At 43.7% G+C, this 25,047-nt stretch overlaps 2 protein-coding genes across 6 annotated transcripts in view; one reads left to right on the top strand and one right to left on the bottom strand.

Moving 5' to 3' along the window:
* Positions 1 to 622: 622 nt before the first annotated feature.
* CCNK (cyclin K) lies at positions 623 to 15,119 on the bottom strand. Of its 4 annotated transcripts, none has more exons than XM_077323637.1 (12): positions 14,815 to 15,117; positions 12,420 to 12,685; positions 11,071 to 11,152; positions 9,644 to 9,775; positions 9,266 to 9,334; positions 7,624 to 7,729; positions 6,487 to 6,544; positions 5,304 to 5,473; positions 4,439 to 4,728; positions 3,381 to 3,414; positions 3,137 to 3,205; positions 623 to 1,931 (listed from the first exon to the last, which is right to left on the bottom strand). In XM_077323637.1, exons 2-12 carry the CDS (start codon positions 12,614 to 12,616, stop codon positions 1,309 to 1,311), a joined length of 1,830 nt encoding a protein of 609 aa, XP_077179752.1. In that variant the 5' UTR covers positions 12,617 to 12,685; positions 14,815 to 15,117; the 3' UTR covers positions 623 to 1,308. The 4 variants fall into 4 exon arrangements, with proteins under 4 accessions (XP_077179752.1, XP_077179751.1, XP_077179754.1 ...); XM_077323636.1 differs by having other exon boundaries at positions 3,137 to 3,208; positions 14,815 to 15,108; XM_077323639.1 differs by lacking the exon at positions 9,266 to 9,334 and having other exon boundaries at positions 14,815 to 15,119.
* Positions 15,120 to 15,353: 234 nt separating this feature from the next.
* Positions 15,354 to 25,047, top strand: part of SETD3 (SET domain containing 3, actin N3(tau)-histidine methyltransferase) — a 56,337-nt gene continuing 46,643 nt past the window's right edge. Inside the window, exon 1 of one of the 2 annotated variants that reach the window (XM_077323640.1) lies at positions 15,354 to 15,566. The gene's annotated coding sequence lies outside the window, so the exon portion shown is untranslated. Of the gene's footprint in view, positions 15,627 to 25,047 lie in introns of both variants that reach the window. The other variant, XM_077323642.1, reaches the window with a different exon arrangement.

The raw sequence follows: 25,047 nt of genomic DNA, 5'->3' as shown, positions 1-25,047 counted from the left end.
CCCAAATAATATCTGGAAAAATAGGACATTTTTTGACACATCTTTCAACCCAAGGTCAATAACCTAAGTTCACGGAGAATTAAAAGTAGAAACAAAACATTATGGGTTTTTCACCCTGGGGGCCACTTTTAATGTTAACAATGCTTTCCATTATTTTAGCCAGACAAAGTGAGTGGACGGTAATGCGATATCCTGGGGCCATTACACAGGCAGATGTACAAAATATTGGTGTCGTATTGCTAACTTACCAGTTCTCCAACGAGAAGGCTGACTTTAAGATACTCTAAATCAGGGGTAGTCAAACTGCGGCCCTCCAGATGTCCATGGACTACAATTCCTGGGAATTGTAGTCCATGGACATCTGGAGGGCCGCAGTTTGACTACCCCTGCTCTAAATATTTTAGCCAAGAGATTACTAATTCCCTTGAGTGTTTTCTGATACACAGCCCCCCCAGTAAAGTTTGAAAAACTGCTAATGCTTCTTTGGTTTCCTGTGGTCCAGATTAGATATGTTTAGGAGTTCGTTCTCAAGCAACTCGATGTTTCTGCATGATCCTGCAGCAATTACTGTGCCAGCCCAGACAAAGACAATTTAAAATTATTACTTCTTCCACACTACTGCTGATTACAGAACCAGCTTTATTATTTGGGTGCATATCAAGAAATTCAGCTTTTTTTTTTAACTAAGATGTAAACTACAGGGATGCCGTTACATTCAGACTTCTACACTTAGAAAATATAGTTATTTATGTACAGAAATTTGCTCAGAGGTTTAAACATACATTACAGGTCAAGAGCCCAGTAAAACAAAACATCCCAAAACAAAAATGGCCAAAGGCAAACAGCAAGGGTTGTTCGGAAGCGACGGGCTGACAAAGTTCATGTATTAAATATAAGTAGCTCCGATATACTTACAATGAAGCGTTCCCGGAACATTAAGGAAGGAGAACCAGAACGGCCTCACTTTCTCGGATGGAATGATACACCCTAAATGTTGATATTCCAAAAAGTAGGCACTGTTTTCTAGAAGGAATTTTTCTTCTTACCAATATAAAACTGAGCCAATATGGCCTTTAAAACATTTGTACTAGTGCAAAGTAATCCAGTGCTAGAATTAAACTCGGAACACTACTTGGGTTTTAATTAAGTCTGCAATATTGAAACAAAATGCCTTTATTGTTCTCTAGTGACTAAACTGTAAGCAGACCAGTAAAGGTTCTATGCCGCTGCCTTCTAGATTTTTATTGTTATATCAGTCTCTATTGCTGCTGGTGGCTGCTTCACCGTATCGACCAGGATTTACATCTGCTATCTCATCCAAGTAGCCCGCCCAAGTCCAGCAACAGGGGGCATGCCAGGGGGAGGGATTGGAGGTGGTACTGGAGGCTGTCCACCAGGGGGCACTGTGGGAGGGGGATAACTCGCTGGTGGCATCCCCAGCCCTGGAGGAGGATGAGGGGGGACGGCATGGGAGGGAGGCAACCGAGGGGGTGGGAAGTTAGGGTTGTAGGTAGGCGGTGGGGGGTAGCCTGGGGTGGGAGGAGGAATAGTCGGTGGAGGGAATGCGGTGGGAGGAGGAGGAGGAACAGGCGGAGGCGGGTTGGGAGGGTACACATGAGGGTGATACGGTAAGTGAGTCGGAGGTCCGTAGTTTGGTGGCATAGCTCCATAGGTGGGTGCTTCTGTCTTCATCATTGACTGAAGACTCTGGTATCCCTCCCCTGACATGTATGAATTGGTTGTGGACATGCCGGTTATGTAACTGGATGGTGGCGGTGGTGGCGGTGGCCGATGAGGCAGAGGTGGCGGCTGATGCACAGGAGCCGGATGAGACGGAGGGGCAATCTGGACTTTGGCCAGGTCGACAGAATCAACCGTCGTCGCCTGATCACCTCCCATGGAAACAGCAGTGGTCAACGGAGGCTTAAGTTCTGTAAATGAAAAAAAAGAACAAAGGACACCCAAAAGACTTTAGTCAGCTGCACCTGCCAAACAGGGTATGATAAAAATGAAGTTGCTTTGTTTCCGATTCCTGCTCACAAGTGGGCATTTGTCTGCAAACAAGTATCACAGGATAAACTATGAGAATATAGAAACAAGGAACTAAACAAAGCTGCTGGAAACAAAGGCATGGAAGACACAAGGTACTTCTATTTCCTCATTTCATTTCCACAAACTCCTGAGGCCCTGGACAAGATAAGGGAAAGCTAATACAAGATCTAAGGATGAGACAGAGTGCTGATCACAACACCGAAAAAGAGCCAGAAAGCTATTAAGAGGTGCTGTCCCCATGCAAGGACTACAATATAGCCTGCAGTTTTAGAGGCAAGAGGATTTAGATGAGGTTTTAAATGCGGTAGGATCACCTCTGACCCAATGCTGGCAACAAGCTAGATTTTTCTTACCATGCAGCTACTGGGATGTCCATATGGCGACATTTTTTTCTACCACAATTTTTTATGCATAGCAATAGTTGTGGCCTTTACAAGGGGGGGGAGGCATTCCTGCTCCCCCCCACAGGTCATTTGCATTAGTTGATCGATGGGGATGACCCTATATATGGAAGGCAGCTGACTCAAGCCACAAAGCAGCTAGTTTTCCCCAATCTTTTCTCCACGGCCTTCAGATTTCCTAACACCAAGTAACAGCTACCTGCTTTGGATACATATACAGCAGTGGTCCCCAACCTTTTTGAGGCTGGGGACCGGCAGGGCAACTGCCCGCCTGCGCATGCCGTGCACGCGCGATTTCGACCATGCATGTGCGCATACGCGGCCCTGATTCCCTCTCCCCCCCTCCCACAGTAAGAAGCTTCCCGGGCCGTAAGCTTGCAGCCTGGGAAGTTTTTTACTGCGGGGTGGGAGTGGGGAGAGGGAGCCGCAGCCCGGCGCCATGGCCTTCGCAGCCCGGCACTGGGCCGCGGCCCGCGGGTTGGGGACCAGTGATATACAATGAACTTTAGTGTGTGTGTGTGTGTGTGTGTGGGGGGGGGTTATGGCCTCAAATAAATTATTTTGTGGAAGCGGTAGGTGTAGAAAAAGTAGACGCCGTAAAAAAAAAACCAACCGCAAACCAAACCTCATCCAAATTCTCCAATGATCTCCGTTTACAAAGAGTGAGGGAAGTGAAAACTTACCAGGTGGAGGATGTGTGGGAGGTGCCGGTGGATGGGAAGCCTCCATTTTGGCAATCTTAGGAGGTGGTACTTCTGAAACAGAGCAAGATTTAGGGCTTAGATCACAGCAATAGAGCCACCCTTAAGTAGCAAACAATTAAGGTTTTCTTCCAAGTTCAGTACCTAATAAAACAATTTCAGAAATTGTATTAGCTAAATACTTACAAACTAAATTTAACATAAAAACAAGAACAAACCTATTTACCTGCAGTTTTGGTTTCTTCCTTTGGAGATACAGCCTGTTATAAGAAAACAATACGCACAATCAAAAAATCAAATCGTACAAAAATATCAAAAAGCAAAAGGACTTCAACTGAAATGCTCAGAGTTATGGGACTACATTGTCTGCGTAACTTTGTAAAACCTAAGAGTTCTGAAGAGCATTTTAATGCAGATAACAAGAACTATAGTATAGTATATTTCTGGAAGGTGCTCTTATAAAGGGAATAGGACTGTTGTCCATGTCATTATATATGGTACACAATGCATTATTTCTGTTCTTTGACACATCACCTTCTTAACATTGTTTCTAATTTCTGTAATCCAAGTCCTATTGTAGTCCTGATTAAATGTCTCATGACTGGTACTGTGTCATCCCACTTCGGTCTTCTGTGAGAAAGGTAGGAAAAGTGTAAAAGTAGGAAAAGAGCGAGGCTTTTTTGTACGCCAATTTTTACTACTCGAAGGAGTTGCAAAGCACCTTACAGTTGACTACCCTCCTTCTCCCAACAACAGATACTCTGTGATGTAAGTGAAGCTAAGAGCTCTGAACGAGCTGTGACTGGGGAAATGCTGCAGTCTTCCAAGCTGGTGACATCCTGACTGTGGTTTTTGGCTGCACCAACTTCCACCACTTGCCTCAGACACCAGACTGGTAGCTCGACATGCTCCAGGGCTCTACGCTTCACAAATATATGCCTCCATTGAGTTCTGTGCGTTTAGAAGAAATGGATCTGCTACGTTTTACTCATGAAGAGTAAGCCACTTGCTGCAAAGCCAAAGCTTGCGTCCTATGAACAAATTCCACACTCCCTAGGTAGCCTCTGCCTCACAAGTGTGTTTTCCCTTTGGCTCAATTGTCTCTGTGCACAAGGTCAGTGGCTTTCAGTGGGCCCTTGAGACTTTTTCTGCAGAAGACAGTGTGCACAGTCCGCAACGGAGACTACTCAGGGATGTAGATTTCGGTCATAGAAGCCAAGCCTAAATGATAAGCTCTGGCCCCCACTGCGATGACTGCAAAGTCCAGGTAACGATGCCACTTACCGCTGGCCGTTTCGCTTGCCTGGGAGGACTCGACTGTGGAGACGGTTTTTTGGCCTGTGGAGTCTGGGGTGGGGGTGGCGGCTGCTGCTGCTGCTGCTGCCCTGCCTGCTGAGCCTCTTTCTGGGCTGGCGGTTGTGACGGCTCAGAGCTCTGAGACGGCTGGGTCTGCTGGGGTGGAGTCACCTGGGACATCGCCTGAAGGGCAGGCGGCTGCTGTAGCTGATGGGGGCTAGGGTGAGGCATTTGCTGCTTCCCCTGCGAATACAGATCCAGGATCTGGTGGCAGATGTCTTCAGGAGGGAGAAAAAACAAAGATCAAAGGTTAAGCATTCTAGTAAACAAGTGAAGGGCCTTTGAAAACTCTGCCTACAATAGAACTCACTTGAGCCAGTGGTTTTATGGTCACGTGATGCTACCTTGTATGGTTTGAGCATCAGTCTCTCAAGCTCGGTGCCATCTGCTCAGATTGGCAGCGGCTATCAAGGGACTCAGGCAAAGCTCTTTCGCATCTTCCTGATCCTTTTAACTGGAGATTGAACTTGGGACCATTTGCAAGTAGATGTTCTACCACTGTGCAATGACCCCACCCCACAATATGAAGCTGCCTTATCATGAATCGGTCCCATTAGTCTTTCGAAGATCAGTCTGGTCGACTCCAACTGGCAGCAGCCCTCCAGGGTCTTAGGCAGAGATCTTTCATATTACCTACTACTGGATTCTATAAGCCAGAGATGTCAAGGAATGAACCTGCGGCCTTCTGTGTGCAAAACAGATGCTGTACTACTGAGCTGTTTTCATATAATAAGTTACACCTGCAAAGAAACAATTCAGAAAAAAGTATTTGGGTAGCAAATGCTTTGAGTACCTTCTAGGACATCAACAGGAACGTCTTGCACAAACTGCTCCCACCACCTTCGGTACATCGGCTTTGAGGTCCACTCCTGAATCTCAAACTTGCACAAGCGGCCTGCCAGGTACATCACAGCAACTGCTATGATTTCTGGTTCCCACTGCAGGGACAATGTAGTGCACAAGCTAGAGAAACACAGACGAGAATTATGAGATGTATATTTCCTCAGGACCCAAGTAGGTTTTTTTGGGGGGGAGGGAGGAGTATCTATCTGGCTTCCTTCAATTGACAACTGGGGGGACAGTAATAATTATAAAAAACTCAAAAGGCTCCATTGTGGCTACATAAGCATTGTCTTGACGCAATCTAGAAGAACTTCCAGCCACACTTAGGTCTACTGGGACACATTGCAATATAACAGACACACAACAACAACAACCACAAGAAGTAGGGGAGGGTGGAGCAGAAAAAGAGAGAGGTGTCAGCATGGAACGAAGCCATACAAATGTGGCTTCATTTGGCAATAGCAGTAATTGACTTTCAGTCTGGTCACTATGAACTTCAGTGATTCTCAGAAAGATCCAAACTCAAGAACTTTGGCCCACTTTCTATTTACTAGGGCTACAAAATAATAATCAGCAGCATAAGAGTGATCTACTTATAGTGCAGAGCAGGGACCAAGTGCATTTTCAGAACTGACACCCGACTAACCCCTCAGCATGCTGCTTCACCTGTTGCACAGCTTGCTATGTAACACAACCGTGTTTCAGTGCTGTTTGTGGCCAACAACAGGCAGCGGGACAAAGTTTAGAGGGCTGGATGAGGCCCTGAGACAATCGCTCTGAATCCCTGCTATGCCATGGAAGCCTGATGGGTGACTCCAGGGCCCATCATAAACCTTCAGCTTAACCTTACCTGACAAGGTTGTGAGGGGGGAAATGGGGGAGGGGAGAAGGGTGGGATAAGCCCTTTTAGGTCCTGATGAAGGGGGGAGAGAAGGAGCATGCACATCACTAAAATAAATATGTAACTATGTAAAACAAGTTATTCTAAGAATCTGAAGAACAAAAATGCCAAGAAAGATCTTCTAAATCAGTACAGGAGGGTAACTACAGGTTGAAATCAGTGAGGCAGTCACTAAACTGCATTATTTTCCAGCAAAAACCAGCACAGAATGGAGAAGGGAGTGAATGTTTACCTGTCATTTACAAACGTCCATGCCATTTGTACCAGCTTTTGGATTTTGTTCTTATCGCCTGTGTGCAAATTTTTAAAAACAAATTAATACATTACGACAATAAACATAGTGACTAGTAGATGTGCAAGCCATTTCTGTGCATGTTTACTCAGAACTCATTCACTAACATGCACAGGTATTTCCTAACTCCAAGGACGAGGGTTGGCTCATATACTCAACAGAAGAAACAACTGTCCACACTCGGGCATCAGCAACTACACGTGGGAGAATGACGCAGGTACTCACAGCTAAATAGGCAACCACACAGACAGGCTGGTACTGAGACTGGGCAAGCAATTGATTTAGAGCGGGGGTTGTCAACCCCCAGGCCACGAAAGCCTCGGCCGGCCGCACCACCCTTCTCCTCCCGCAGTGAGAAGCTCGCCGGGCCTTAAGCGAATCGGCGAGTTTCTTGCTGTGGGGGATGGGGGAAGAGGGAGAAGCGGCCGCCGGCACGCGCAAATGCACATGCACGGAACTGCTGCGCATGTGCAGCGCCCGGGCCGCTGTCTCACCCCCACTCCCGCAGACGGGCCCCAGCCTTATAAAGGTTGGGGGCTGCTGATTTAGAGGATTTTAACCTCTAAGGAAGAGCTCTGCACGAACTGCTCTATAGGGGATAGGTTGGGGGACAGGAGCCAGAGCATCAGTTCCCAGCTATTCCGATCCCTTCTCCACAGGAAACTTCCTACAAACTCTTGGGGGGGGGGGAACTCTGCAGTAGGCTGCTCAGTGGGATTCTGTGGGGCTACATACCATACACACCCCTGTACTCAACACAGTTTGTGACTTTCTTCTACCCAGGTGCAGTTTCCATGCAAAGAAAGCAGGATGCCTAAAGCACGGCTGGTCCCTGTCAGTACAAATTTAGCTCTGAGATTGATGGGTTTGCAAAGGAGAAGTTGCACCACCAGAGTGATATAAAGAACATAACACTTCTGTCAGCCTCATTCCCGCATTCAGATAACCTTCCAAGACAAGCTGTTTTTCCTGTCTTATCTGACATTTACTTCTTTGATCATTATTTCTGTCTGGGCAGAAAAGGGAAGTTAATATGGAATCATCTACATAGGTGCCCAAGCAGCGATATTTCCTTACCTTTCAGCTGCTTGGCGTATTTGAGGAGGAACTGGTAGGGATGTTCCACTTGCAAGTCGAATTTTATCGTCTGAAGTAAGATCCTCTCCAAAACCATCACTTCTTCCTAATGGTCATAGAGGGGAGGGGTAAAGATTATATTAGGCTGAAAGGCCAACTCCTTGAATTTCTACTTTTTCATTAATTTCAGATGGCATTACACAGTAATGCCATAGCAGCTATAGCAAAATTTGCCTAGTTCTAGAGTTCTTGTCTGCAGCAAATGCTGTTTTCAAAAATTAATATTTTTCTTAGCGTAAGCACATTTTTGTTAAGTTACACAAGAATGTACAGCAATAGGATTCGGTTGTAATCTACCAACTGATGATCAGAACCCCCTTCACCTAGAAATCATGTACTGGGTGTCACAGTGGCCTCAAAGGTTATGAGACCAGCAGTAAGACTTAAGCCCTTCTAAGTTCACAGAAGTTAGTTGGCCCAGGAGGATTCAACTCTGCACTAGACTGCATGCTAAGAAGCAGGAAACCATTGTTGGGGTGGACCTGACGGTGTCAAAGTCTCGGGGGGGGGGGGAGAGACACGGGACTCTTCCGCTGGGGAAGTGTCAACAAGGGACAAAGGGAGGAAGACAACAGGAAAGAAATGGTGTGTGGGTACCACAGAAGGAACACCTTTGGGGCAATAGGTTCTACTACCTTGATAATGACAAAGCCTTGAGGCACCTTACTGTAAAAAAAAAATGTTTGATGTAAGCTTTCATGAGCCAAAGCCCCCTTCATTAAGTACAAGGTGACCCATCAGCAAATTCAGTTGCTGAGCCATGCTGTACAACCACATATTGGAGGGGGGGGGATACCAAATATAACACTGCTGCACAGTTCTGGGGAAAGAGTGAAACTGCACACGTTTGCAGTCAAATGTTAACAGAGGAAATAAACAGATCATCTTGCCTTCAATTGTTTCTGGAATGACTTAACAGCCAAAGTCAAGCCTGAAGCATGAAGGCATACCCTGGGAGCTGCAGAACTCATTTAAGGCTAATACTTCTACAAGTCTAAATGGCTTCTTTCACTTTTCCCATTATGTAATTTGTTACAGAGTATGAGAACCATTAATAGCTATGAAAGACTGGCAGGGGCATGAGTTAAGACTGATATAAGTGTAAAAAATTTCACTGATTCAGCCAAAGAGTGGCAAGAGCTTCTTAGCCTGAAACAAATGCCAATGCTTTGAGGTAAAACACATCCCACAAAGACAACAGAGGAAATCGTGTTAATACCTTATATTGGAAATGTGGGTGACCTGAGCTGGGCAAAACTTTGAATCAACAGTGTTTGGTACAATAGAAACCCAGAACACACTCCATTTTGGCTGCCCATGGGAATATCCAGAAGCTTCTGAATATCTGAAGGTGCTCACACTAGGAGCAATCCGGCAACACATTATCTTGTTTAACTTATGCAGAAATAAGCCAAGGAAACAATATATTTACGGTAAACTGCGAGGCTCATGCGTTAATTCTATAAAAATTACCTTTTGTGACTCAGTTGTCTGAAGACTTTGTGACTAACAAATGTCTATAATTACTACAACAAAGAAATAAGTGACAAAAAAAGTTTATTTTTTTTTCCAGTTTGCTTACTGTATGCATATGGCTGCACTCTGTGTGGCCAGTTTCACTGCTTCCCCTGTGCAGTGGGTTATTTCTTTGCTGAAAAGACAGGCAAATGCAACAGGAGAACAAGACAAGCACTGAAATACATATTGCCTTGGAAAACAACATGTGATGGATACGCTATCTAGGGGGGGGAAAAACAAGCCCTGAAATATCTGTTGTTAAATACTGACTTGTGGAAACTGCATACGAAATAATTCAAAATTTTGTTCTGTCTCGGGCTTCACATTAATTTAATCTATTTAATTTGAAGAGCACCACCAAAGCCATGTGCCAATCAATACCCAGTCAACAACAATTGGGTTACTATTTAACCAAAATAATTTTCAGAACATGTTCATTTACCTTTGGGTCATCTCCAAATTGTCCAAACTGTACATCGTTTAGTAAACTACGAGCCGTTTTGATGATATCTTTACATTTTTTGGGCGTTTCTTCAACTTTCCCTGCTAGGAAAAGACAGCAAGCTCCAGTCACCTATTAAAAAAAGATTCCTTCAGAAATTTGTTTTTCTACAATTTCAAAAAGGGGGAAAAACACATTGCATTTGTAAGACAATTTTTACACTTATATTTATCAGGCCCTTTTGCATACTAAGAAAGCAATCCTAAGAAGGTCTACTCAGAATCCTATTGTGCTATATTCAGTAAGGCTTGCTCCCAAGAAAATGCTTTTAGGATTGCACTGTAACTGTATGAAGTCAAATACCATTTTATTGCTACCCTCCACAAAACAGTTCCTCTCCAGGTCAATGCAACTCAATCGTAAAAAACTGGTTCAAGTGACAAAATCTTTGCTTGAGGCACTGACTCCAGGACTGATTGGGTCAAGAAACAATCATTTTGAAGCATAACCCACACTATATCCTGATTCATATAACACAATTGAAAAATAATGAGTTTTCTAGGTAGCATGTACACGCTTTTTGCAAGGTGCAATGCAGAGGCCGCCTTCCTGACTGTTTGAAGCCATTCCTCTGAACAATGTTTTCACACCTATAATTAATATTGGCTGCACAACAACCTACGCATGCCAAAGGCTTGAGATTCTTATCTAAAATTATACAACACCATTAATAAGACTCCCACAGTTATGAAGGACTAACTAAAGCTTCTATAATGCACACTAGGACAGGTCCAGTGATTTCGCAGTGGATGGCACTAGCAGACACGTTTTCTTGCTCCCCTTAAGCTAGCAATCCCCTTCAAAACCATGGAAAAGCTGGCTCCTGGGTTTTATGGTCCATGTGGAATTGTCCCTTCTCTCTCATGTGCTTGTGAAGGAGGAATGCTCTTTTGCCCCTCTCATTAGGGCTGCTGATGCCCAGGGTTGGGGGAAAATGAATCCCCAGGGCAGAAAGAGGCTGCTGGCAGGAGGGGAACACAGCGAACAGTAACACTTGTCCAGCTGACAACTCTACTGCATCCATCCCACTACCTTTTGCAATATTAATATATGAAACAAGCAGCTATTTATATTTTAGTCCATCTGGACCAACATTTTTTTTCCAATTAACAAATCTTCATGAAAATCTCATTTCTCAGGCCTACTGAAATCTCCTCTTGCTGAAAACTAAAATCCCACATCTGAGCATAAGTGCCATAAGTAAAATCACCAAGGCAAGAAGTTCATTGTGTGGCAGAAGTTCCACCCAAAGACAATTTAACTGTAGTTACTGCAATGGAAACAAGTCCCTCAAATTCAATATTCAGAACCGAATGTCGCAATGCTAAATACTTTTCACACAATAGCAAAAAAAAAATGGTACTTACGTATCTCGGAAACTGTTTGAAGGAGTGAAACATGTAAAATCGATGAAAATAAATTATTCCCGTTGCAAGCGTATCATAATGTCTGGATCAGTCAATAAGGATTTCTACAGATTATTACCAAAACTAAACCACAAACGCTCACACAGAACGGAATTATGTATGAAAAGTCTCTGCAAGTTAATGCAAGTCTATGTTTTAGTTAACAGCTCTTTGTAGATACCCACAATTTGATGGTTTAATCTATGCAACAGATTGAGAACACTTATTAAACTGAGGAAACAATTTATTTATGTATTTTTATTTATATTGATTTATTATATATTTATATAATCACCACTCAGAAGTGTCTTACGGCGGTTTACAAGAATAAATCAAACCCAATAAAATCCCCAACAATACCCTTAAAATATAACAATATAAAATCACATGAAACAAGATGGCAAACCATAAAACATCAGCCTTTCCCCCTCCGTTCAGCATGTATGTTAAAAAACTTGGAGCAAGGATCCAAGCTGATCTTCGTTGGTCTCAGATGGAGATCTCAGACGGTACCACCAGGGATGCCGGCCCTGGCCTCAACCATACATATGCCTGTTGGAAGAGCTCCGTCTTGCAGGCCCTGTGGAAAAATGACAACTCTGACAGGGCCCTTAGCTTTTCAGGGAGCTCATTCCACCAAGTTGGGGCCAGGACCAAAAAAGCCCTGGCCTGGGTCGAGGTCAGGTGAACGTCCCAGGGGCCCGGGACAACCAGCAGATTCATACCCACAGAGCATAAGGCTCTGTGGGGGGCATAAGCAGATAAGTGGTCCCACAGATAGATACTTATCCCAAATAAGTATACTTCTGAATAAATGTTCAATAGGATTTACTCCCAGGTAAGCAATTACCCGATTGCAGAAACCCACAAGACACCACAATTGCACACATAATCCACTTAAGAATTCTTGGGAAATATTTTCCTTTGCTGGGAGTTACAATGTAAACTAAGAATATGTCATTCACTGGTTGAAAATATAACGGAGAGGATCACTAATAAAACCCAACACAAAATGTCATGCAGTTTTGTTAAGAAATGATTTAATTGAGGCCAAGACATAGAAGATCTGGCCCTCCTCCAATGGAAGGGCAGTTGGGTTTTTTAAAATGTTTGCTGGTTTTATGGTTGTATTGGCCTACTAGTCTGGGAACAGGAGTATACAAGTCAAACAAACAAACAAACAAATGTACAATTTTTGTTTACTACGTGTAAGCTCAATTAAAGGATTCTGCTAGAATTCAGGCACTATACAAGAACTCACATGTGGAAAAAAGCCAATAAAAATGTGCAATGTACAAACCAAAGGATACAGTCCCAAGCGGGTTCCTACGTCAAATATAAACCGGGCACCTTCTCTTCGATATCTTGCCTCGGTAGCTGGATCCAGTCCTTCTAGCTGTGATGGGGTGTGAGCCAAGTCTTTCTTATCCCAGTACCAGCATGGCTTTGTATGGTCCAAGTTTGCCAAAGTTACAGAAGGACTGGAGTTTTCTTTATTTTCTTTCATTTTGTGATGTAGAATAATGTTCCTTGATCAATGTTCCAAAAGTTGCTTTTCATACGGTGAGCTTACAGCCTTAGAAGGAGGGAAAAATTGAGTATAACATTATTGACCTTACAAGATTTCTTCCTATGAATGCTTCATGACAAGTTATTTTATTAACTTTATTCTTTATAAAGTCAACTTGGAAAGCAAAGAGGAAACTAAAGTACATCCCTTAGCATTTCTAAGCATTAGTACTTTATTATTTTTAATGATATTTAAAAAGCCAAATACCTTGGATATTCCAGCTTTATCTCTATTCCTCTAGGAGATAAATAATTCGCAAAATACTTGTTGCCAAACAAATTGGCACAGAGAGCACTCACAACTGGGCTCTGTAGTTCCTGCATATGTGGTGATCTGTTAGAAGCTTATACATTGCCACCAATACCGCTATGAAACAAATCTCATCATCAAAGTATAGTTGTACATGCCTTTTCAGGCCATTGATCAAAATATAAAAACAATTTCTTCCATGAATCCTTTGGCACGATCCTTTCCTCCTAAAAGGTGGCTGGACTCACCTTTTACGATAAAAAATTATACCCTGTCATTCAATTTAAAAGTCTGGATTGATATAACAAATACGTATTCCACTCCTATTTACCTTCCTTTCCATTACCTATCCTTCTTCTCCTCCTCCCCCACAATGAGAATTTAAGTTTGAAGACTCTACAGGGCAGAAACCTGTCTTTTCTTATTTTTACAGCTTGACGTACAACATACATAAGAACTATGGACAGTGGAATTAATTTTCTTTACACAAACATATCTTGCTCTTCTTTCTCTTGGTTAAAAATGTATTTCCATTCTCTTCCATGGCAAACTTAACAAATGCAAAGAAACAGGCCCACCTGCAGACAAGACATTTCCAAATGGTGGGGCTTCTCATGAACATTCGCAATTTTTAAAACATTTGATAAATTTAGAAAGATTACTCTAAACGTAAAGGTATCCCCTGGGCAAGCACCGGGTCATGTCTGACCCTTGGGGTGACACCCTCTAGCATTTTCATGGCAGACTCAATACGGGGTGGTTTGCCAGTGCCTTCCCCAGTCATTACCGTTTACCCCCCAGCAAGCTGGGTACTCATTTTACCCCCCAGCAAGCTGGGTATGCTTCGAAGGATGGAAGGCTGAGTCAACCTTGAGCCGGCTGCTGGGATCGAACTCCCAACCTCATGGGCAGACTGCTTCAGACAGCATGTCGCTGCCTTACCACTCTGCACCACTAGAGGCTCATATAAAAATTACTCTAGGACTGTTAAAAGCAGCTGAAAGTTAGTTTAAAGGGGGGACGGGACAACTTGGGAAAGTTGACTGCTTGAGCTCCTGGGCTTACAGCTCCCAAACTTTCTCCATCCTGATTTCTGACAATAAACAACAGCAACAAAAAACAGGCCTCCCGCAGACAAGGACTCAACTTCTACGTGCTGGAAAGTTACCCAGATAGACAAGAACGCAGCCTGCAAATCAAGAAGTCAAAAGAGATCTCCGCAAAAACAAAAAAACGGCACTTCACTGCGGGCTGAACAGGCTGCAGGAGCCAGGCCAAGTCAAACCATTCCCAACCGGCCAACGTAAGCGGAGCCGAACCATTCGATGCGGCCGAAGCCCCATTATGCCCTCAGCATCCCCCGAGGCCCCCAGAGCTCCCAACCGGCTGGTCCTCTCAAAGGCCCCACTCCAGCCAGCCCACACGGCTCCCCACTGAGAGCTCCCTCTCAACCCTTTCATTCTGCCTTCGTTTCGTTTATTTTCTTAATTATTTCGCGTTATTTTATTATAGCAGACTGTCTGACTTAGCCCCTTTTATTCTGCGGCTGCGCCAGTCTAGCGGCACGTCCGGGACTAACAATGATAGACAACTCTATTTTTGTACCCCGCCCTTCCCGGACAGCCCGGGGCGGGCGGCGGCAGGGTGGACACAGCCGGGCCGCCAGTTGATGTCCCCCGGGGCGGATTCCCCGGCTCAGGCCGCGCGGCCCTTGCAGAGCGCCTCGGGCGCCCTCAGCCCAGACACACACAAAGCGCCTCCCCATAGAGGAGCTGCCAGCCTTCCCGCCTTCCCGCCCGCTCTCCCCCGTCAAAGCCCCCCGGGCTCCGAAAGGCCGCCCGCCCGCCTGTCCGTCCCCTCGACCCTCTCCCCCCTCCGTCACTCACGAAAGCGACCCAAGCGGCGGAACGCCCGAGAGCCCCTCAGCGACGCCTCCTGCGCGGCGCCATCTTGGGAGAGCCAAGGCTGCGAAACCGCTGCCAACGTCATCGCGCCGGCGCACTGAGGACCGCCGCGAGCGGGGGGGGGCGAAAGGAAAGCGAGCGTCTCTAAGAGGCACGCGCGGGTTACTAGACGAATCGTAAGCTTCGCTTGGCATGTTTAAGCCCCGCCCCTCGGCCTGCCCCCTTCGAGAGGCGGGACGGAAAGGGGGAGGGTGGGTCTTCGTCGGCCACCGCCCCTGCGGCTTCAGAGGGTGCCCCAGAAAGGAACAAACCGTCCGCTGGGTGGCTCATGCCAGCCAATCGGTAAAAGGAATTGAAGCCGAGGGGGGGATGGGGGTGGGCCGAATAGAGTTACTCCTCTGACCAATCAGAATGTTGTTCCACACCCCCTTGCTCTCGCGGTAAACAGTTGATGGGGTGTGCGCGTCGTTGTGTTTTCCTCTTTCCTGCCCGGCCATAGGCGAGGAACCCTGAGGAGGCGGCATCGGCGAACGGGATTGGTCGGCCGCCGGAGTGCGCGAGCGGGGGTTGGATCCAATGGCGGCGTCAGAAGCGCGGACTGACGGGACGGGTGGGCGGGGCCAAGGCGCGGGCCGCTGAGGAGTGAGTGTGCGCGGCGGGGCTGGGGTTGGCTTCGCTGCCGCCAGCGCCTTTCCCCCCTGATCCCCTCCCCCCGTCCCGGGCACAGCCGTCCGGTGAGAGGAAATTTGGGTGTTTTTTTGGGGGGTAGGGGGAGGCCTTGCCGCCGTTGAAAGGTAAACGCGGAGGAGGAGACGGGGCCCCTTCCGTTTCCCTCACGCTCATGCCTCCTCTCAGATGGGGGGGGGGCTGGTCCGGGCCTGGCCTGTGTCCTATTCCTGCGGGCCCCTCGGGTGGAGGAGAGCGCGAGACACGCGCCCTCGAGGGGCCCTGCTCGGTGTCGAGTAACTGCCTGACGTCTCTCTTTCCGATCTCTCTCTCTCTCGCCTTCCCCCCCCCCCCGCCCTCTTCCCTCCCTGTTCACAAGATCATAACAACCGCGGTTGTTCGCCCTGATCACGCCCTCGCTGGGGCTGGGGCTTCAGCCGCCATCGGGTTTAACAGTATGAAGGTGATCTGGGGAGAGGTGGCTACACCGTGGGTCTCAGGAGGTCCATGGACTACAATGACCACGAGGCCCTGCCGATGCTGACGGGCTCAGGGTCATTGTAGTCCATGGGACCCTGGAGAGGTACTGTCGGTAGGGGATCATGGTCATTGTAGTCCATGGACCTACCGTCAGCAGGGGATCATGGTCACTGTAGTCCATGGATCTCTGGAGAGCTACTGTCGGTAGGGGATCATGGTTGTTGTTGTCCATGGACCTCTGGAGAGCCACAGTTTGGCCTCTCCTGTTCTAGATCTTTCCTACTCATGCAGCTTCTATCTAGGTGTTAGAATTATATATATATATATATATATATATATAAAATAAAATAATGTATGAGCTAATTCGTTTTCGTTCTGATGGTTTCTAAGCTACTGCTTTGGAAGTAATCACCACAAAGTTAAATGGCCAGAGTGGGTTGACTCCCTAACTAACAATGCAAATCATTTGGGATGGCACGAAGTTAAATCTTAGCCGTATTTGTGTTTACTTTCGTGTTGGTAGAACTTGCTGCCAAGCAAGAAGGCATTGCATTTAAGCTCTGATTGCAGTACTGTTATTTTCCTGCCCTCTCCCTACCTCTGTGGTTCTCTTTTATTATGTATGTACTTTGCTTTCAGCCCTTCTTATAAAGAATCAAGTGTGTGTTATACTTAGCCATTTTGAAGGATTTGTAGAAATCTTTTAAATAAAAATGCATAATGTTATTTTCACATCCAAAACTTTCATTTTAAGGGCTGCCTTTGGAGTTGCTTTCTGCCATTTGTGTTCAACATGATTCTGCCTCTTTGCTGTCCCTCGTTTCTGTTCAGTGTTATGGCCCTTTCTTGTGGTTATTAAGTAAGAACTTTTATCACAACAGTCTAGCTTTCCTGTCCAAGTAAATGTTCCTCATGGTGTCACTGTCTTTCATCTCCTTATAATGTGTCCAGATAATGTTACACAAGATACTGCTGTGCCATAAAATCTCCCATTCTGCCTTTTAAATCTGTTGCATATTTTCTTCTGAAATTTTCTCCTATGGTGTTACCCAGTTCCCATAATCCCTTGCTGTTCAGTGCAGTTCTCTTAATTGCTTATTAGTTAAATTTTGCTCCCATACTAGTCTTAATATTTATTTCATTTCTGCCTTCTAATTCTGCATTGTTCCCTGATTTAGCCTGTGATTTTCTTGGTTATTACTGACACCAAGTTCAGTCTTCTTTTATAATAATTTGTGAGCTTTGCTGCTTCTCTCCATGGGCCTCATGGGTGTGGGGCTGGGTGTCTTTTTTAAAAATCATATTGCTGCTGGAATCTGTTTCATTTCTTTGCCAAACTTCATATTGTCCAATTCTGCCTGGCTTTTTTTTCTTAAGAACCTATTATTTTAAGTGAAGTTTGTACTCTTGACCTTATGTGTGATGTTTGTGTACATGGTGCTTCCATTTCTTTGTTTTTTCCTGGTAAAATACTAAATGCTCTGGGAACCCTATATCTGTTGGATTGCGTCTTCCGCTCTACCCCCCTTCCCCCCAAAAAGAGATCAAGTGATCAGAAGTTGCTTAGGGTCCCCAGCCTGAAGGAAGCAAAACTCGGCCCGGCCTGATGGAACATTCTCCCTGGTGAGATCAGGGCCCTCGTGGACCTTCAACAGTTCCAGAGGGCCTGTAATGCAGAGCTGCTCAGCAAGGCCTATGGTTGAGGCCAGGAAACAAACACTGAGGAAATCTTGGTCTCCACTCACCAGTATAAACCAGTCTATTCCCTCAGTAAGGTTTTAAGGAGGTAGCTTTTAATGACATAATTTTAATTGAAATTTAATTATGTAAAATATGTGATTTGTAAGTTTCATTTTGTTGTTACCTGCCTTGAGCCAACTGGGAAGGGTGGGCTATAAAAATACAGTATTATTATTATATTATTATTAGGGATAAAGACAAATCTTTTCATTATTGAATCCTGATTGAGCATAAGTTGTTCCTGTATTGGATGGTTACTTGCCCAGTCTATATATTAGAAGCTATTCCTTGATCGTCCAATCAGCTTGAAGTTCTCATCCTATTTCTAGCTTTAACTAGCAACAACCATATTTCTATGGAGGCGCTGCGTTTGTTTATCTCTTTAAACATTTAATTCTGATTCAGTAGTTTATCACTGCTGCTTTTGAGAAATGTATATTTTTCTTTGCACTGGCTTTTATGACGCTTTGCTACACTTTTCCATTATGTATATATTATCATCTGTGTACAGTGCTGCTGAATGTTACATGGATAACTGTGATGTACCAAGATCCCCTTTCTCATGTTTTCCTGTTCTTAACTGCTGTGTTTCTCTGGAGATAGGAGGTCAGTATATCTGCTGTCTGCTTAGTGTTTTGGTACCAATTGTGTCTTAGCTGGAGGTTCCCAGTTTTCAGTTTTTGACAAAGATGCTTTTTCACACTTGGCTAAATCTTTGCTCATTTGGCATATTTCAACCCAACTTGAAGTGTACACATAGCACCAAACAAGTGTAAGGTGGGACAACACACTATTAAAAATGCTGATCCTTTTGGACTTTTAAGCATGTGGAATACCTGATGTGCTTAAACCATCTGCTCTTGACCATGTTCAATGTATTGCTCACAAGTTCTAGCATGCTAATATGTTAGGTTTCTGATTTTTGTGAAGGCTTTTCAGTTGGACTATTTCTGAAGATTTCCTTTGGTCTCCCAAATCCTAGTGATCACTGCATTGTATGGGTCCGTTGATCCTAAAGGGTGCTGTTTGACTCAAATTTTATTGATTTGGATTAGTTATTACTAAGGAATATGATGAATTTTAGGTGTTTGTTTTTTCATTAGAGTATCCATAGGTTTGCAAATGTACATGCTGTTTCCCTAGAGACCTGTTTGGGATTAATCCTTGAATTTCCCATTCATTGTTGTCAGCTGTAGATTGCATGTTTTTAAGCATGAGTTGGTTTATCAGTTTCCATCCTATCCTTTTACTGAGTGCTCTGAGTACCATATAATATTTCAAAACGTTAACATGCAAAAGGTAAACTAGCGACAGTGACATGTCCTCCACATGTTGTATGTACCAAGACAGTACAAATATCTAATGCTTGAGGTATGAAGAAGGCCTTGTTATCCAAGCTCAGTTTTACAGGTCGGTTTAAGTTGTTTTGTGAAGAGCTAGTTTGAATTGCAGGGAAAACCGCTGTGATAGCTAACACCAGTAGAATTTTTGTAAGATAAAACTTCTGAATCAGACGAGTCTGTTGTGAACATCTAGTAGCTTTGTGAAAGGAAGATGAAGGAACTGTTTCATGACTCTGTTACATCAGTACTCCAGTACTTATTTAGGGAGATTTCAACACATATTGGCTGTTGCTGGTGGCCTAAATTATTGCATACTTTGCAACAGCACAGCACCTGCAGCAGCATACATGCAGAAATGATAAAAATACAACACAGATTCATAGATTACTGGCAGTTGGCCACAGGAAAAAAGGAACTTCTATGCTCAGCGGCAGCATATCTCTGTCAGATGCTGAACACAAGCTAGAAATGACTTATGTTCTGCTCTTCAGAGGCATCTAACTAGTCCCCACTGAGACAGAAGACTGGTCTGGATGGCTTTATGGTTCAATTAAGTGGCACAATTATGTTCCTAAGATATGGGGGCATTTTGGAGACCATGTCTTCTTTTAATAAACTGTATTAGAACACATGATTATCTTGACAGGCTAGAAAACTGGGCTAAAATGAATAAAATGAATTTCAATAGCGATAAATGTAAAGTTCTTCATTTAGGTAGGAAAAATCAAATGCATCACTATAGAATGTTGTAAGACTTGTCTTGGCAGTAGTGCATGCAAAAAGGATCTAGGGGTCTTAGTAAACCATATATACAGAATATGAGTCAGCAGCGTGACTCGGTAGCTCGGTAGCTAGAAAGGCAAATGGGATTTTGGGCTGTATTAAAAGAAGTATAGTGCCCAGATCACGTGAAGTGATGTTACTGCTTTACTCCACTCTGGTTAGACCTCACTTGGAGTACTGTGTTCAGTTTTGGACACCACAACTGAAGAAAGGTGTAGAGAAACTGGAGCATGTCCAGAGGAGGGCTATGAAGATGTTGAAGGGTTTGGAGACCAAGGTCTGTGTAGCCTGGAGAGAAGACAATTAAGGGATGATGATATTGTTATTGTTATTGTTGTTGTTGTTGTTGTTGTTGTTATTATTATTATTATTATTATTATTATTTCCCGCCTCTCCCAACAGGCTCGAGGCGGGTCACAACAACTAACCCCATTAAAATTCCCATTAAAACATCCCTCTACTAACATGACGGCGAAAAATCCCATCCCTCCCCATCAAATACTTGAAGGGCTGTCATATAGAAGATGGAGCTCTAGAGGGTCGGACCAGAACCAATGGGTTGAAATTAATTCAAAAGAATTTTTGGCTAAACATCCAGAAGAAATTCCTGACAGAGCGGTTCCTCAGTGGAACAGGCTTCCTCAGGAGGTGGAAGGTTCTTCTTTGGAACTTTTTAAAGCAGAGGGTAGATAGTCATCTGATATAAATGCTGATTTTATGAACTTGGGCAGATTGTGAGTGGGTGGACAGAAACGGATGTGCCAGTGTTTGTCTCTTGTGGCCCTTCCTTGCATAACCAGGGAATTGCTGACCGCCATTGTGGGAGGGTAGTTTAATTTCCTCCAGGCCAGGCTGGATTCAGAGATTTTTGATGGGGGGGATCATTTGGGCATGAAATTGGGGTCACTGTGAGTTCCTGCATTGTGCAAGGGGTTGGACTGGAGATCCCTTCCAACTCTATGATTCTGATTCTTTCTTACTATGTCCTCTGATTGGTTTCTGGGCATCTAAAGGAGTCTTCTATATGCATTCAAACTCTTCTCTAGCTATGAGAATCTCAGAATTCCCAAACATAGCCTCTGACTTGGGTATTGCTTTCAACTCTTGGCAGCATACACAAAATATAATACAGTCTTGCTGTCTGCAGAGGAATAGTATACTAGTTGAACATGTGCATAATCCTTTTAGATTACATCTGGATAACCTTTTATGCCATGAAACCTGCTTAGTTTTCATAAATGAGTTTGGAGTGTTAAAGCTACTCTTCCCCCCCCCCCCAAATAATAATCTTCTTTGGATATTGTACTCCATAAATGATTAACTTTATCCTAGTCTGGACTTTGAAAGGAGTTAGAAATATGGTGTTAAAGTGTCGGGGATTTAGCTGAAGACTCTAAGTCAGAACAGTTACAAAATGTTTGGATCTCTGACTGCTCCCAAAGGGATTACATCTCTAACCAGTCTTCCTAATGATAAGAGTGTCATATGCCTGCGGATATACTTGTGTCTTCTTGTACTGTATGCGGGTATGTGGCTATACCGTATTAAAAATGGCAGCAGACCCATTAGGAAACCTGTGGCGATATGAGTAAGTCTGCTCTCTGCAGACACCTTCAGCACCTTGTTTTATTTAGGTTGTCTCCATGGATTAAAAGAGCCTCTTGTGGCGCAGAGTGGTAAGACAGCAGAAATGCTGTCTGAAGCAATGTCCATGAGGTTGGGAGTTCGATCCCAGCAAGGTTGACTCAGCCTTCCATCCTTCTGAGGTTGGTAAAATGAGTACCCAGCTTGCTGGGGGGTAAAATGGTAACGACTGGGGAAGGCACTGGCAAGGCCACCCCGTATTGAGTCTGCCATGAAAACCCTGGAGGGCGTCACCCCAAGGGTCAGCCATGACTCGGTGCTTGCACAGGGGATACCTTTACCTTTTACTCCATGGATTAAATCAGAATTGAGCTCCTGCCATTTATTTTCCTTTGTCTGAAGCTTTATCAAAGGAGTTGCTGAGGCAGGTCCATGAAAGCCATCAACAAGTGCCCTTTGGCTAGTCCAGACCCAAGTCACTGATGAAGAACTCCATGACTTGCAGTTAGAATCTTGCTCTGGTTTAGCAAGTAACCTGTACTTCTCTGTATGGTATAGCTGCTATTGAACCAAAGCCCCTGATTTCCTATTCTTTGTACATTTGACAGTGAGGAATGCATGTTTAGTGTGTGCTCTTCACTGAAGCATTGAATGTTACTAGGTGAATTCAAAGTGGTACCACGTGCTTAATACAGATTGCTTTGCAACTGATGAATTTTTTATGTTTCTTATTTGGAAATAGCCTCCTTTAGTTACTCGGGTATAATGCTTTAAAAGAACGGTATAAATTTTGCACTGTACAGGCTCTCCTTTCTCTTACTGGAGAGAAGAATAGAAACCCCATTGAACCAAACAATAAACAAATTACTTTTGCCTTATATCTGTACTCTTATGACCCTTGAGCCAGTTTGGTGTAGTGGTTAGGAGTGCGGACTTGTAATCTGGCATGCCAGGTTCGATTCTGCGCTCCCCCACATGCAACCGGCTGGGTGACCTTGGGCTCGCCACGGCACTGATAAAACTGTTCTGACCGGGCAGTGGTATCAGGGCTCTCTCAGCCTCACCCACCCCACAGGGTGTCTGTTGTGGGGGGAGAAATGGGAAGGCGACTGTAAGCCGCTTTGAGCCTCCTTCGGGTAGGGAAAAGCGGCATATAAGAACCAACTCTTCTTCTTCTTCTTCTTCTTGTTCGATTTAGTCTAAGGAAGAGTATATGCACCTGAAAACTCACACCTTGAATAAATCTTTGTTGGTCTTAAAGGTGCTATTTTTGATTTGCTACTTCAGACCAACACGGCCACCCACTTGAACCAACCAATGTTTGTAATTTCTAATAGTTTGGATGCCGGCAGAACTTGTTTACCATAGAATCATAGAATCATAGAGTTGGAAGGGGCCATACAGGCCATCTAGTCCAACCCCCTGCTCAACGCAGGACTAGCCCTAAGCATCCTAAAGCATCCAAGAAAAGTGTGTATCCAACCTTTGCTTGAAGACTTCCAGTGAGGGGGAGCTCACCACCTCCTTAGGCAGCCTATTCCACTGCTGAACTACTCTGACTGTGAAAAACTTTTTCCTGATATCTAGCCTATATCGTTGTACTTGAAGTTTAAACCCATTACTGTGTGTTCTCTCCTCTGCAGCCAGCAGAAACAGCATCCTGCCTTTATATACCTGGATTGAGATTTACAGCTACTCCTTTAGCAGTTTTTTAAATGTTAACATTCATTCATTTTTTTAAATCAGATCAAATCATAGCAGTATATTTGAATAGTTTGGTTCTCACACTTTGGGTGTAATATGTGCCCCATAATGTCTTGAATTAGAATCTTTATTTTAATGCACACGCCTTAACGTGAAGTCTGATTAAAATAATCTGAGAATTCTTTTCAGACTTGTCTGTGTTATAAATAATGTTTCTCTTTGGTTTTTCTGATAAGGATTTTGGGATATTTGTTTCTCCTGGTTAGTGTATTGTGCACTAAGCACATTTCTCTATCTAATCCTGCTATCACATTTTAAAAGTGCATGGGTAATAAAAAGGATTGCAAAACCATATACTAATGAGCTTGCAGATATAGTTAAGAAATCTGTCTTCAGACAGTTATTTTTTCCTAAGAGAAGTTACTACAAAGTGAGTGTCTTTTGAGGGAAATTTTTTGTTTCCTAAAACTGATATGTGGGTAGAAAGAGAATATGTTTGCATCTCATCAAGGAGAGATTTTTGGTGGAACAGAAGATCAAAGCTGAACACAACAGAACATCTTTGCCAGCAAGATTTAGAGTGGGAGATTGATTCAGCCCTCGCTGTCACCATTTTTACATGTTGCTTGGTGCCAAGTTAGTTTGATCCTCTGTATTTGGTTGTGCAACTTTGCTGCATGTAACCAAGCATATCTATCATCACTGACAGTTATTTAGTTTGCTTAGAATAGATATTTGTAGTTTTCCACAGATTTATGTTCAAGGTAACATTGAGACAATTAGCAAAATAAAACCTTTTAAGCCCTAGATATTTTGCTGCGGTTATCCTACTATTATTAATTAAATATATAAGTATAAATTCTGTTGAACAAATTTAGAATCTAATGGCACCTTTAGGACCGACAAGGGTTTGTTCAGTGTATAAGCTTTCGTGTACACACACTTCTTCAGATAGAATATGGAACGGAAGTCAGCAGTTCAAACTTATAGGTAGAGTGTGAGGATAGATTAACATACAGCATAATGAAAATGGTTAATGGATTCCAGAGATAAATAGGGGGAAAAACAGCAATTTGGATTTCCAAATGAGTAGCCGTGGTGGTCTGAAGTAACATTTGGCATATAATAAATATGCTACATTATTAAGACATAATGGGCAAATAGATAATCAGTAGCTGACAGTAGTCAGCAGAGATCTTGCCCTTTTGCCCCCTGCTTGTCCTGATCCTAGGGCATCAACTTCTTTGAAGTAGAACATTTGGCTATTTCACAGACCAGAAAAAACCTATATGTAGTATTGTAAACTACATTGCATTATATTAGTCATAATTACATACAATCTAATTGCTCAAATCATTTATTCCAGTTAAGAGATAAATTAAAATACAGAGAACATTTGGCCTTTCTGATGGATTGTTGAGAATGTAGGTTAGCATATGTAGGGAGGTTAAGAAACCAATACCTTTCTTAAGTTACAGTACAATCTATTTGTTCAAATCAGTTATTCAAAATAAGAGATAAATTAAAATACAGAGGACATTAGGTCTTTCTAAGGGCTTATTAAGAATGCATTAGCGTATATATTGAGTTAAGAAATCAATGTCCTTGTTGAGTCCTGGGGATTCTATTGTTCTAAATGTTGTAACAACTTGCAATTCAGCAGTTTCCCTTTCCATTATGTTCCTGAAGTTCTTTTGTAATAAAAAGGTGCCACTGGACTCTAAATTTGTTCTGCTGTTTCAGACCAACACAGCTACCCAAATTCTGTTGAAATCAATGGGTCTTAATTTCTAAGTTTACAGTTCAGGAGTAAGTCTGATAAGGGTATAAGTCATCAAATGTTTTGTTGCTGCAGCTTATTTTCATAGGCCTTATTCTTGTTTTGCTAGTGAACGTCTGCTTTGGGGGGGGAATC

The sequence above is a fragment of the Paroedura picta genome, chromosome 2 (assembly GCF_049243985.1).
Source record: "Paroedura picta isolate Pp20150507F chromosome 2, Ppicta_v3.0, whole genome shotgun sequence".
Lineage (NCBI taxonomy): Eukaryota > Metazoa > Chordata > Lepidosauria > Squamata > Gekkonidae > Paroedura > Paroedura picta.
This window is presented reverse-complemented; position numbering and strand designations above follow the sequence as displayed.

Coding starts and splice junctions, on each gene's coding strand:
- CCNK (XM_077323636.1), bottom strand. CDS start 12,616: ATGAAAGAAAATAAAGAAAACTCCAGTCCTTCTGTAACTTTGGCAAAC. Junction 7,730..9,265: donor AGTGCAGCCATATGCATACA/GTAAGCAAACTG, acceptor TATGACCATTAG/GAAGAAGTGATGGTTTTGGA. Junction 3,415..4,438: donor GGCAAGCGAAACGGCCAGCG/GTAAGTGGCATC, acceptor TTCTTATAACAG/GCTGTATCTCCAAAGGAAGA.